Here is a 12,756-nt window from a genome sequence, read left to right on the forward strand (position 1 = left end):
CTTGCAGTACCAAAGACAGTGTTGGTGTCTCTCTTTCAAAAAAAAATCTGCCTAGCTAATTTGAAAGAAGGATGTATGTATTAATCTGTACTGGTGTTTCAGTTCTGTCTAGTCGTTCAGAACAAATCAAACAATATCTGCAGTTCATAGCTAGGTGGGCAAGGAAGCAAAAGGAAGGGACTCAGCATGGTTAAATGGCCAGAGGCCAGTACTTAAAAGAAAGAGATCTGATACACGTCAGTAGACCAGCCTGAAGCAGAAAATACTGAACTGGATGGAACCATGTGTACAAACTAGTGTCCTTTCTCACCATGGTTCCTAATACTGAGGAAAAGGTTTTTAATGTGTTCCTACAACTAACAGCTAAACGAGTGCTCCATTCATATACTAGATTTTTCAATAGTGCTAGTACAGTGCTAGCATTTCTGATCTTAAACACAAGAATAAACTTTTTTGGACTCATGCTACAGTGTCCATGGCACTCTTCACCTATGCTTCTGAGAAGAAGTCTTAAATTACTCATTTTTCTCTCCCCTCTCCATCACCCTCCATTGTATGTATCAATGATGGTAAGAAAGAGCAGTCTCTTAAAATTTATGTGATTTATATTTAGCCACAGGAGCCCTCTGAGATCAAGTATGAAACAGAGCTTGGCTACAAACTTCATTTTATCACTGGGGGGGGGGGGAGGGAGAAGTGGAGAGGGTGTTATTTTTCATATATATATTTTTAACGTGAATTCAGATTCGGTTAAATGGGTTCACGGGTTGGGAGTAGTCAGTGATGTTTGTGCAGAACAGCCAGTGACGTGATAAAAACAGCCAGTAACCCCAAAGCAAGGTAGGAAATGAAAACTTCTCAAGAAACACTAATTGACTTTAAAGTCTTCAATTCTCATATGTCAAATGCAATAAAGCAAGAAGAACTGGCCAGAAAACTTTCAGGTATATGAAATGGAAGGGCTACAAAACTACCAGGGCAAATAGGATCAGCAAAAATCAATTTGACCAAAGCTTTTCTGTGATTTCACACATGGTACAGATTAAGCTTACAAAGTAGGTCTTAGCAACTGAAGCTTCACATTAGATTTTAAAGAAATCATATTTCTAATGGTTATTAGTATTTAAACAGTATCATTTATGTTAACATTACTATTAAGTAACATTAAAGTTCACACCAAAGTGGAGTGCAAAACAGTAAGGGAGCCGAAAGCTTCCCACCCTGCTGCTGTTGCTGCCCGTAGATCGATCATTCCTGACAGGCCTGGCTTGAGAGGGCAGCAGCACCTCTGTTCATTTACAATGACTGAGGCCCTGATCCTGCAATCTGAAGCCCGTGAATGGGTTCTTCTGTGCAGAACCTCACTGACTTCAATGGGACTACGTTTGTGTAGGACATCAGCTCCATGAGTCAGTGTAGGGCTGGGAACTAGGTCTTCGTAGCAAAGTAGTTTTTATGAAAGAAGGTTTAACATAACATGAAGAGCAATGTAAGCATGCTCAAACCTGCAGAGATCAGAGCCATAGAAAAGCTGGGAAACACACTTCAGGGGAAAAAAAAAAAACACACCACCAACAAAAAAAGAACAAACCCAGACCAATACACACCTGGCTCATTTGGGAGAAGCCAAGTTATGCCAACTTTTTCACCAGCCAAAATAGTTCTGTTGGGTGAGACTTTGTTGACATTACTGTGGAAGAGCTTAGCACAAACAAAACTCATCTGCTACAGTAGTGTACTTTAAATGCTGTACAGCCATTATCATTTAGACTCTTCCTGTGACTTGTCCCCACTAGAACTCCCTTATCTTTCACTACTTGCAGGTCACCCCTCTGATGCTCTGGCATTAAAGAACAGTGAACTTCAGAGTTCTTTGCCTCCTAGAGAGAAATAACTAAGTTGATATTTATTTGCTTTAAAATACAGCCTAAAATTGTATAGTTAGAGAACTTGATTCTGCTATTGCAAGAGAAGGAGAAAATGCCTAACTTCAATCTTTGAGCCACTGTCTTGTTTATTCACACATGCTCCACCTGTGTTCAAATAGGCTTCAGCATGGTAACTGTACTTGCTTGCTTGCCTTCCCTTCTGCCCTTTCCCACCAGCTGACCATTCTGGTAGCATTCTCAAAGGCAGACTGAGGACTGCACAGACTTTCAGAGACAGATTATATGGAGTTCAAAGGAAAACGTTTTGTTCTAAAATGCAAGGAACTGCACATGCATTTCTCACTACGAGGCCAGCATCTGTTGTTCTGGCTGTTGGAGGTATACAATGGATTTTTCTCCTAGTAACTTTTAAACTTTTTAAATTTTTTTGTTTGCATTTATTCCTGTGAAAGCACAGTCACTCTGATGGGAAAGTTCTCAATGGATTTCTTTTTCTAACCCATAGTGCTAAACTCTTAGCAGCTACATACCAACTAATGTGACTGTGAGTATGGTGCGTGCTCTGTTATTTCTTCCTGTATGTAGCCATCCTGCTGCTTTTGTTCGGGTCTCTTCTCGCATGCAGGGCTTAAGAGAAGGCCTGCATTCAAAGAAACGCATGACAATGAAGCCAAAGATGATACAGTTGGCAACTTTCCTTCCCTTTGGCAGCCTGTTCCTGCTCTGCAGCAGGCCATGTTGTGAAAGCCCTGTTTTCTGCACAGATGAGTGTTAGCATTATGCTAACCTCAGTCTCTTGACAATGATGCTCATCAGGAACCTTGAGGCAGTCTTTCAGGTATACAGGTCCCAGACCATGTAAAGATTAAAGGGTCTTGGACAGTCAACGTAACTTGATATTCTTACAATCACACAGCAGAACTGCCACTGATAATGTCCGCCGCTTCTCAAAGCTGAGATTTGATAGGTGCTGTTCAGCTACTGCATAAAAATGAAAAAAAAAAAAACCTACTATTTATTACGAATAAAGTGTTTTTTCCTACATTTGAAGTGCATTTCCTGCATTCTTCTGTAGCAATAGCTCTTCCAAAGGGCATGAGGTGTAGTCCTACATAATTTTAGCATTCTGAGGTTTCTTTTTCTTCTTACCAATACTTGCATGAGACCCAAAAGAACGTGAGAATGAAAACAAAAATCTTCAGTGGAAAAACAAAAAAGATATCTCTATGTTGTGAATGCAAAGACGTTGCTTCTTTGATGATGGAAGGCAGTATCAAGCATGTCAGGAGAGTACCCTAAAACCTACCATAAATGTAATTTCTTAACAACTAAAGCGTAGATTAATAGTGAAAAACCCATCAGCATGGGACAGCAACACATAAAGAAAGCCACAAGCTACAGCACAGCTGTGTGTACTGTGTCATTCCCAAGCTAGCGCTGTAATTCTGCACTAGTGATAAAAAGGAACGATCAGCTTCACATCACCGTGAGCTAGCGCTAGCATTGTTTTGTCTAGTTCTTGGTTGTGAGAGACAAACTAAACAAAACACAAGTGCTTCTATTGGAGTCCTTGTTCACTAAAGTTCCTAAAGGTACAAATCCAGAAAAAAAATCAAAGCTTAAACCTTAACACAGCAATGAGCTACATGGTAAGGAATACACACTGCTCAGAGAAAGACTTGAATAAGTTTAATAACAGTAGCATGTAGTATTTGTGCAAAAGCATCTTCCATACAAACCAAAAGAGATTTGTAACTGTAACAGGTTACAAAAGAAAACTGAGAAGTCACAGAGCTCTCACAGTAGCTATCTCAGCACAGCTTCTTAGTGATTTATAAAGCAAAAAATGGAGAGGGAGACTCAAGAAAATCACAAACTCCCTCTCAAGTGCATCCACAGAACAGATTCTTTGCTATTTGTTAGAAGTGGTTTATCTTTTTAAACCTCTTCTGCGTATTCATAGAGAAACAGCTTAGAGCACATGCAGCACAACTGCGTGATTTTTGAAGCCTGTCCTGAAAGGTGTGTCACAAAAATGCCTTTTTCAAAACCCAAATGAAAACAGTACTTCAGACTCACCAATTGATTTCATATTCTTTGAAATGAAACGTACTGATTCAACTTCCACACAATAGTTGCTCTTTAAAAGAGGAAGAAAAAGAATCACTATCCAAAGGCCAAATGCTGTTTTAAGACTTAATTTTTTAGACCCTTACCTTGCAGCCTTCACATGTAATGACACCATAATGGATTCCTGATGATTTGTCTCCACAGATCTTGCATGGAATAATTTCAATTTGAGCTGCAACAGAAACACGCAACCAGTTAATTACATTTTCTTTTAAACACCTTATAAAAGCATTCCCCGATCAGCATTTGTACAGTGAAAACTAATAACCTGCTAAACATTATACTGCATTAACTATTCATTGCTGAACTGTGAGGGTCCCCTAGAGCTTTGGACTAAATTATGGCTGCTCGTTATATAATAGCTTTTGGGTTATTAAAATGGGTCATTTGAGAAGGTGTTTAAGAACCACAAGAAGGCTGGAATCAGCATTTCAAAGCCAAAAAGAGTAAGAGAGTTCACATTTTGGCCAAAGAGCTAGGAAGACAGTGGAAAGGTTTCTTCCAGTCTCACTCCTGCGAGGTTGTAATGTAATTTAAAAGTTTGCCCTGCCTGAAAATGGATGCAACATCTTCAACGGAGGAGTCAAGATAATGCCACCCAGCTCACGTGACTGGCCAACACATAAGAGACGCAACACGGTAAACAGTAACTGCAGTTTAGAAATCCAAAATTCACATATCTGAGTTGAATTATCAGTAAATTTTTGTGTATTAGTTTCCACAGAGTGAATGAGGGAGGAAAACACAGCAGCATTCTAGTCAGCATATAAAAACCAAAGGAGATAATGTAGTCTGGAAAATGCCATAGAGAGATACAGGGTGCAAAAGCCCTCATTTTTATATCAAACTTACATATACATATACTATATATATATCATTATATCATTATTTATATACACTTGTAATTCAGTTTACTGTGTGATAAAACTCTCTGCATGCATCTCTAAATGGCAACTCCTTCCCGGACATGGGAATATACAAGGAATACAAGGATTTAGTAAGGGACTCCCCATCTACACAGGAATACTTCTTCAACTGCTTTCAGAGAAGGCAGCGGCAGTCATTTTGCTAGCCAAGCGTCTCTTCAGACAGGACCATGCCGAGGCAGCAGCTTATAATGTCAGAGAGCAGCAATCAACATTTTACGTGTGCTTGCATGTGCTCACACAAACACACCAAATGTGCCTATCAGCTGGAGAGCAAGAAAAATTCAAAGAATGCACCTTCTGTCCTGCAGCTGCGTTGGATCGGCCGACACTGATTTTCCTGAACTGGGTTATCCTGAACAGGAATACAAAGACAACCCTTGCTGCGTCTCTCACTGTGATTTATTAAACAGCTGAAGTGCAGTTAATCTCCTGCGAGGAACTGAAACCCATTCTCAAGATATGCCTGATAGCTTCAGAGAGCCTTTATTTCATCCAGTTCATGGCTATCCAGTCTGTGACAACACACAAAATCGCACCTAAGATACTGCATTAGCCTAACTTCCATTGTACTTTCAACAAAGCTTTCAAAATGTCATGTCCACTCTTTCAAATGCCGTATTTTACATGCCATTAAATCCCTAACTGACTGCTTACTATTAAATAGAATCATCTTTTATAACAAGAATGCTACTGTATGCTCCACCACAGCTCAGGATCAGGCCAAAACTCAAGACCGGTAGACTGTGAGTACAGCACTGACTGTGCTCAACTGTTACTTCAAAATATTCTCCTCGCTACATCAAATGCAGTGAACGGAGCACCTGAATGGTACCCGTTTGTTCCCAGGAACGTAAATAGCAGCTGAAATAATCTGCTAAGGGAAGCACTACCCAGCAGGTAAGGGACTACATTGTTGTTTGCCTGGTATTTCCGTATCAGCAGCTTTCAAAATATTTTTGTACTGCAGGACACCACTTGCATCTGCTCCCATCATAAGGATCTTTGCGTTCTTGACATTTAATCCCACACCTTCCCTGCAGCAACAAATGATAGGCTGAAATTAAAAGGTGCGTTTAGGATGCTTAAGGAGACAAAAACTTCTGCCCTGCAGTCGTCCAAAAAGTGTTTTAATTTCACTTGTCTCTCAGCTAACAGCAAGGCAGGAAGTGAAATAATAAAAGAGAAAAATAAAGTGGATGATATTTTATTAATTCGTTCTCTGCATTAATTGTTAGGAGAGCATCCTGTGTTTCCAAAGCCTCAGAACAGAAAGGGTAGCATAACCTCCCCTGAAGTTAACACTTTACATTACCAAATTGAACAGAGTGAAATTCACACAAGTTCAACATTTGTACATCAGAAGTTCAATTTCAGAGAGAAATCCTATAGGCAGATTCTGGAATAGATCTATTGATTCCCATTTGTAACTTTTCAATATATGGTTATTTTTTTTTACTCTGCTACAAGGAGTCACCAGCCTTCTCCAGCTCCTTTGGCGGAACAGCAATAAAGCTCATCTGAACAGCTACACGGTAATATATTTTTCACATTTCACTTTTATATGCATAATTACTGCCTTATTACGAAGAGGTATGGTATAATTGGATCTTGTTTATCTACAATCTCCAGCATATTAGTTAAATCACCCATGAAGTCTGTCTATGCAATCTCTGTTTCTTAAGCAACAGGACATTTGCAGAGTGTTTCTGAAGGAATGTAACATGCCTTCAAAGTGATGGCCTGAAGCTAGCTTACTAATAGCCTAAAAGGTGCAATAATTGGTCCCAAATGCATTTGCCAGGGTCCTTTACTGTTAGAAGAGAATCTACTCAGGTTCACAGGCTCCAGCTCTGCCGGATTGTGCTGACCAGCGTGCATACAAACAGCAGCACCAAATTCAGAATCGTTTCAGAACTCCCAATTCCCTAGAATTTACTACACCTTCAAGAGCACATAGCATTTACAATTTCAGCTTAACATTTCACTTTGAGATACAGTACAGTGGGATGAAACTCAGAAACATAAATTACTTGGGACTGCCACAACCAATTGTATTACAAATTAATGCCTGGAAAGACATCAGATCAATTACTGCTCTATGTGGTTGCCTTTGCAAATCAGCTCATTGAAATGGAATCCCTGTCGCAAGTTCATACACTTTCCATACAGCATGAAAGGACTTGGATACTTTAAACTTACTAAATGCAAATTGCCTGTGCCAAGATTATGCATTTTTCTTACGAGGGTGAAAATATTTTCCCCACTTATAACTTTGACATGCAAATATGTACTTGCTAAAACCTTGTTCTTATGCAAACAAGGCAGGTGGGAAATATTTTTACATGTCAAGAATATGTTCCAACTTGGTTTCTCACATTCCCAGAGTTACTTAGAGCTTCCTGCCGTGTTCTCATTAATTGTACCTGTGCTGTGCTTACATATATTTATATAGTGTATTTTCCAAGATTGTATAAAATACTCTAATTCATATTTTAGACTAGAATTAGCCTAAATTACAGTTTACAATTTCTGTCTCCTGAGGTGGTGCTCAGGCTGATTCTGGTTCATGCATGAGCAAATTATTTCTTAAATATGAACTGCAGAAAAAAATAAACTCTCGTGGTTGCTTAGAAACCGCTACAGATACCCAGGTGACAGATGCCGTCTGTATTCCCTGATTAAAGGCCTGAGAATCTTTCACACCCTGAAATAACAGTGCTCCAGAATACTACCAATGATGTCCTCTGCCAAAGGCAGTGATGAATAGGAAGGGAAGCCCAAACAAACACCAGGAACAAAAGATACAAACACAAGCACGAAGACCCACCTCAAGCACTGAACAAACTGCTAGAGAAACAGCTCCTGAGAGAAAGACGCGACCACTAAGGGCCACAGGTAGCAGTTGTGACCTGATGTCAAACACAGGGCACTCTAGTGTAAAACTGAAGGGCATCTGACACCCACTTCTATAAACGTGTATATCAAAGATCCCTTAAAACGCAGCTATTCCTATCACTGGAACGGCACGTAGTTTCCAAGAAATGTATCGTCTTTCTGCTGTAATGCTGTGTGATGGTTCATTTTACAGCAGGAAAACTGAGTGCACACTCTGATTTACTTGAAATCAGACAGAACAGTAACTTGAGCCCAAACACTGCAAGAGAAAAAAAAAAGTATTTTGTCCCCTGAACCATTCTTCTTCCTCCATCCAGTGTGTCTTGGCAATATCTTTAAGTAGCTCTGATATGCCTAAATTACATGATTGTCTCCACCTAACTCCTAATGAACATGCCTACCAGACAACCAGAGACAACTAAACATCTTTTGTTGGCATCTGTAACAGAAGAATATCCCTTATTTCTTCCTACTCCAGGCTTCACTTCTTTCCCCAGATCTGAACCAGTTTCACTGGACTTGCCTGCCTTTTTAGGCCTCTCCCCAAACCAACCCCTCCAGACAGCCCGTCCCTTTTTATTAATTCCCACATCATGAAATGCTGCTTTATTCCTTGTCTGGTTTGAGCAATAGGGGAAAGAAAACTAACTAATTCTGCATTGGTAAGGAACTGTTTTCTAAAAGCTCGTCATAATAGTTTCTTCCTTTCTAACTCCTTGGGCAGACTCCCATCAGGACAAGGCTCTGTACAGCCATGGAAGCAAGGAACATCTTTCTCCTCAGTTCTGACATCCAAGTAGAAACGCGTTGAGCCTTGACACAGGAAAGTGTATTATCAATCCACCCTGAAGAAAACATTCTTCTTCAGAAGAAGAAAAAAAAAAGATTTTCCAGAGATCTAAGTTTTCTCTTTTCTTCTCTGTTAAGGTGTATGAATGAAAATTCCAGGTGTACACCCTCTTTTTTTTACTCAGTAAAGATGGACTGAAGCTTGTACTGGTTAGTGTGCCAGACTGAAGTCTATTTCTTAGAAGCTATATGGGCACTAAGCATCCTTCTGGGACCCACTTGCTTTCTGGTGAAAGCAGCGTAGCCAAAATTGCTAGCTGAACTCAAGACTTCACGGCCAGATGCGGTGTGCATATTACAGTCAGGACAGGAGCTGGGGTCTCTTAAGACTCACGGTACTGCTTAAGAAGTTCTCTCTTCTTTTTCTTCAAAAAACATTTAAATTCCCTTCCCTGGATGTGGCTTACCTGTCCCCTGCTTCAGAGGGCGCGTAGAACTTTGTAGCTAATTCAGAAGGGTTTTGAATGAAGCACGATACATGTACAAATTGGGCTAACTTGTTTCTAAAGGGATGCAGTTTGTGCCAGACGATGTTGCTAGTGCTGTTCGTAAGTATATTGATTAAATTAGGAGGCATACATATTCACTGACATATTCATACATATTCATTGACTCAAACAAGGGTACTGCATGTAATGTGGTATTTAAAGCAACATAATATCTGATCACAAACTGAATTAACAAGGAATGATTTTACTATATAATATTCTAATCTTCCTGCATTTTCAGCTTCATTACCTAAATAATTTGCTCTGTCATGTACCCTAAGTAATTTGAGCTGGCTGCAAATTACTTGCCTCTGAACACCTGCAGCTTACAAACACTGCAATTCCACTAAACTAAAAGCCAGTGGCAGCACAGCTCTGCCCGTTCCATTAATATGCTACGCTAAGTGACCATCTGTCCACTCATATATATTAAAATATTTAAAGCCTGTGTACTTCTAAAGATGACATCTGGTTGGTAGACATCTGAGGCATTTTCAGAACACACAGTAACTGCTTGGATCAATAGCTGATGGAGACAAGCTCCATTTACCTGCCCGCTCCTTGTGTGAAGGTCTGTTTATTCAATGTGCAATCCCCACCTTAACTCTGTTCTGACCATGAGTAGGCTGCTGGGTATTGTAATGGCACAGCTAGGAACAAAGAGTTCCCGAGAAGACCTAAGAAAGCTGCCATGCTAGAGACTTGTGTCTTACGGTTGGATTTCTGGGGGGCTAGTACAGTTGACATCACATCACAGCAGCTCTCCCAGCACGTGGGACATTCATTGTGTCTTTTTCTCCTTTACAAGCTGTCATACCTATAGCTGAGCTCAAGCTGAGCAGCATCCCTCAGAGCATCACCTGGCCATCTTCAGTTACCATGAAGTGTGCAGGAACACCTCTTTGAGACTGCTGATGCTCTCCAGCTTCCCTAAAACTGACCAACGGGTTGAAAATGGGTTTGGAAATTGAGAAGTAGGATGGATGGGCAGAAATCAAGACAAACACAACAACCTCTCTAAGCCTTGTTTCCTTAGGAAATCAAACTAATAATAAAACAAAATAAATACTGAGGTTATGCTGGTACAAATCCTTTGAAGTCCGTGGGTGTGATGGGTGGAGTGCAAATGAATGTAGCCACCGAAGTATTAATTAAAAGTAAAGTATGAGCAACACCTCAAACACACGAGGCAGAAATGCTGCAATGCCAAGGCTGGCTCTTTGGGCCTGAACACAGCTGGATCCCTCTTATTAGGTCAATTGATTGTGTGCAGCACTCCATAATGCTACAAACACTTGGCTTCAAAGAGTATGAAATGAGATGCATGATAAATAGTACAGAACAACAACATGAGCACTTTTGGGGCTTGCAAGGATGAATTTTAGGAATAAATCTAAATTCTTTCAGTCTCTGTTATTTACTTATTTAGGGGGGGTTTGAAAGCTCCACCTTCGTTACTAATTCCATGAAAATGAATTGAACAGGAATTGTGCGGATGGTTGAAATAATACAGCAGAAGTTGTACAATGCAGTAAGTTATGTAACAATGATATAAAATCTTTCAATTTTATGTCATTTAGACACGTCAAAGGGAACAGTGCAGTAAGGGCTCATATTCTTATGCCAGAATCACTGGCATTTATGCTTAATATTCTTCTTTAAACCTCAAAATTTTACTTACACATTTTAAATTATATGCTTAATGTTCTTCTTTAAACCTCGATATTTTACTTACACATTTTAAATTAAAGAACCTGAGCTTGTTATTACATTAAGCACTAGCTTCAACAAAGATACCTGAATGCATAATGACAGGAGGATATATGGAAAATAGTTTGGATTCTCCAATAGGCACAACTATTTCTGTGAAACTGCTGTGATATTTTTAATTTTATATTAAAATGGAAAACTCCTGAAAAAAACTTTAATAGAACATCAAAATATACTTAACCTCTGTAAGAAAAAATAAAACAAAATGAAGTTCCCAACACAAAATATAGGACTTCTACAAGGGTCTAGGAACACAATGTAAAAAATGACAAAAGGTTTTAAGAGGAACTCAGAGAGATGAAGTCTGCTCCTGCTCAGTCATGTGTGTAACACAAAATCATTTTTTTTCTTTTTTACTACAGTCTCATCTCCCTCCACAGTCTTTTCTTTATTCATCCAGAAATATTCTTATTCTTCTTGATCCAACAAGGCAACTTGGTATCTCAACATTTCTAGAATGAAGCAACTGAAATAACTATTTTTTCCCTTCTATTTTTGAGGAAAAAAAAGAGCAGTGATCTAATTTGTAGTCAAAAGCTAAATGGTTTGATTTTCCTTGTTGAAGGAATGACTGATAGAGACAATTCTAGCTTGGGACTACAGGCACATTACAAAGGCAAACCACAGATGAGAAATCACACTAAAGCAGTGAGCTTCATGCTTTTGCTTAAAATAATTGGGGCTGCCACATCCAGACATGTTCTGTCATCCAAGAGCACAGAAAACTAGTCCTTACTTGATAGGACATCCAACTTGTAACTAAAATCTATTAGTTTGTTAAATTGAGGGGGGGTTTGAAAGCTCCACCTTCGTTACTAATTCCATGAAAATGAATTGAACAGGAATTGTGCGGATGGTTGAAATAATACAGCAGAAGTTGTACAATGCAGTAAGTTATGTAACAATGATATAAAATCTTTCAAGGATAAGAAAAAAATTAAGAAAATCCTAACCACTTCCTGGTTCCAGATCTGGGGAAAGAGTTGTTCTTTCTGAGTAGACCCCACCCACAGGCATAGTAACCAGAATTAATAGCAGGGACTAGAAGAGGGAAAGAATGGAGAAGGTTCTATGCATTTCAAATCCAAAGCATTTTAAGACTGGTTTGACTATTTTGATATGTTCAGAAAGTATTTCCACATTATATTATATTTATTCAAAAAAAAACCAACCCAAAACATCATTATACTTCATAATACTTTGGCTTCTTGCGTTCTTTCTTGTTCACTCAGTTGCTTACGAATAAACATATGAGTATTGAATTCTCTTCTCTGGTTCAAAATTAACACTAGATGCATTGGCTATGATGAGGAAGGTTTGGAGTATGATTAATTTAAGGACTGAGCTGAATATAATTGTTGTTAAATAAAGCAATGCAGTACAGCAGGTTTTCACAACAAACAAAAACACACTTGACACTGCAATCATGTGACTGCCTTTACTGGAACGCAACATAGTTTTATTCAAAGCCCTGGACTGCACATCAAGACGTAGATATAATTCTCATACTACTGCTGATTTGCTATGTGAATGGAGACACTGGTCCATTTCTCATTTTCTCTATCTACATAATCAAGATAATCAGCCTTTACCTCTACACAGCTATCTTAGGCAACTGGTACATACTGCCAAGTCCTGCATCTTCATTTTATGACCCAAGAAGCAAGTCAGTAGACCTCCAAACAAACACCATTCGTCATACATCTGCTGTGTTTTGCACTGCTTAGATAAAAGCTGCCACAAAACTACACAATAGTGATTGTGACCAGACCAGTTATCTGATTAAAACAAACAAATAAATAAATA

At 39.1% G+C, this 12,756-nt stretch overlaps 1 protein-coding gene across 2 annotated transcripts in view; it reads right to left on the reverse strand.

Annotated features, from left to right (window-relative positions):
* The window catches only part of RORA (RAR related orphan receptor A), a gene marked incomplete at its 5' end in the record, with an annotated part of 362,061 nt that overhangs the window by 16,601 nt on the left and 332,704 nt on the right, over window positions 1-12,756 (reverse strand). For both annotated transcript variants that reach the window (XM_084293075.1, XM_084293076.1), the window contains one exon: window positions 4,106-4,191. In XM_084293075.1, the coding sequence (XP_084149201.1) occupies window positions 4,106-4,191 (86 nt within the window). The remainder of the gene's footprint in view (window positions 1-4,105; window positions 4,192-12,756) is intronic.

Source organism: Netta rufina (genome assembly GCF_964035555.1).
Source record: "Netta rufina genome assembly, chromosome: 11".
In the NCBI taxonomy this organism is placed as follows: Eukaryota; Metazoa; Chordata; class Aves; order Anseriformes; family Anatidae; genus Netta; species Netta rufina.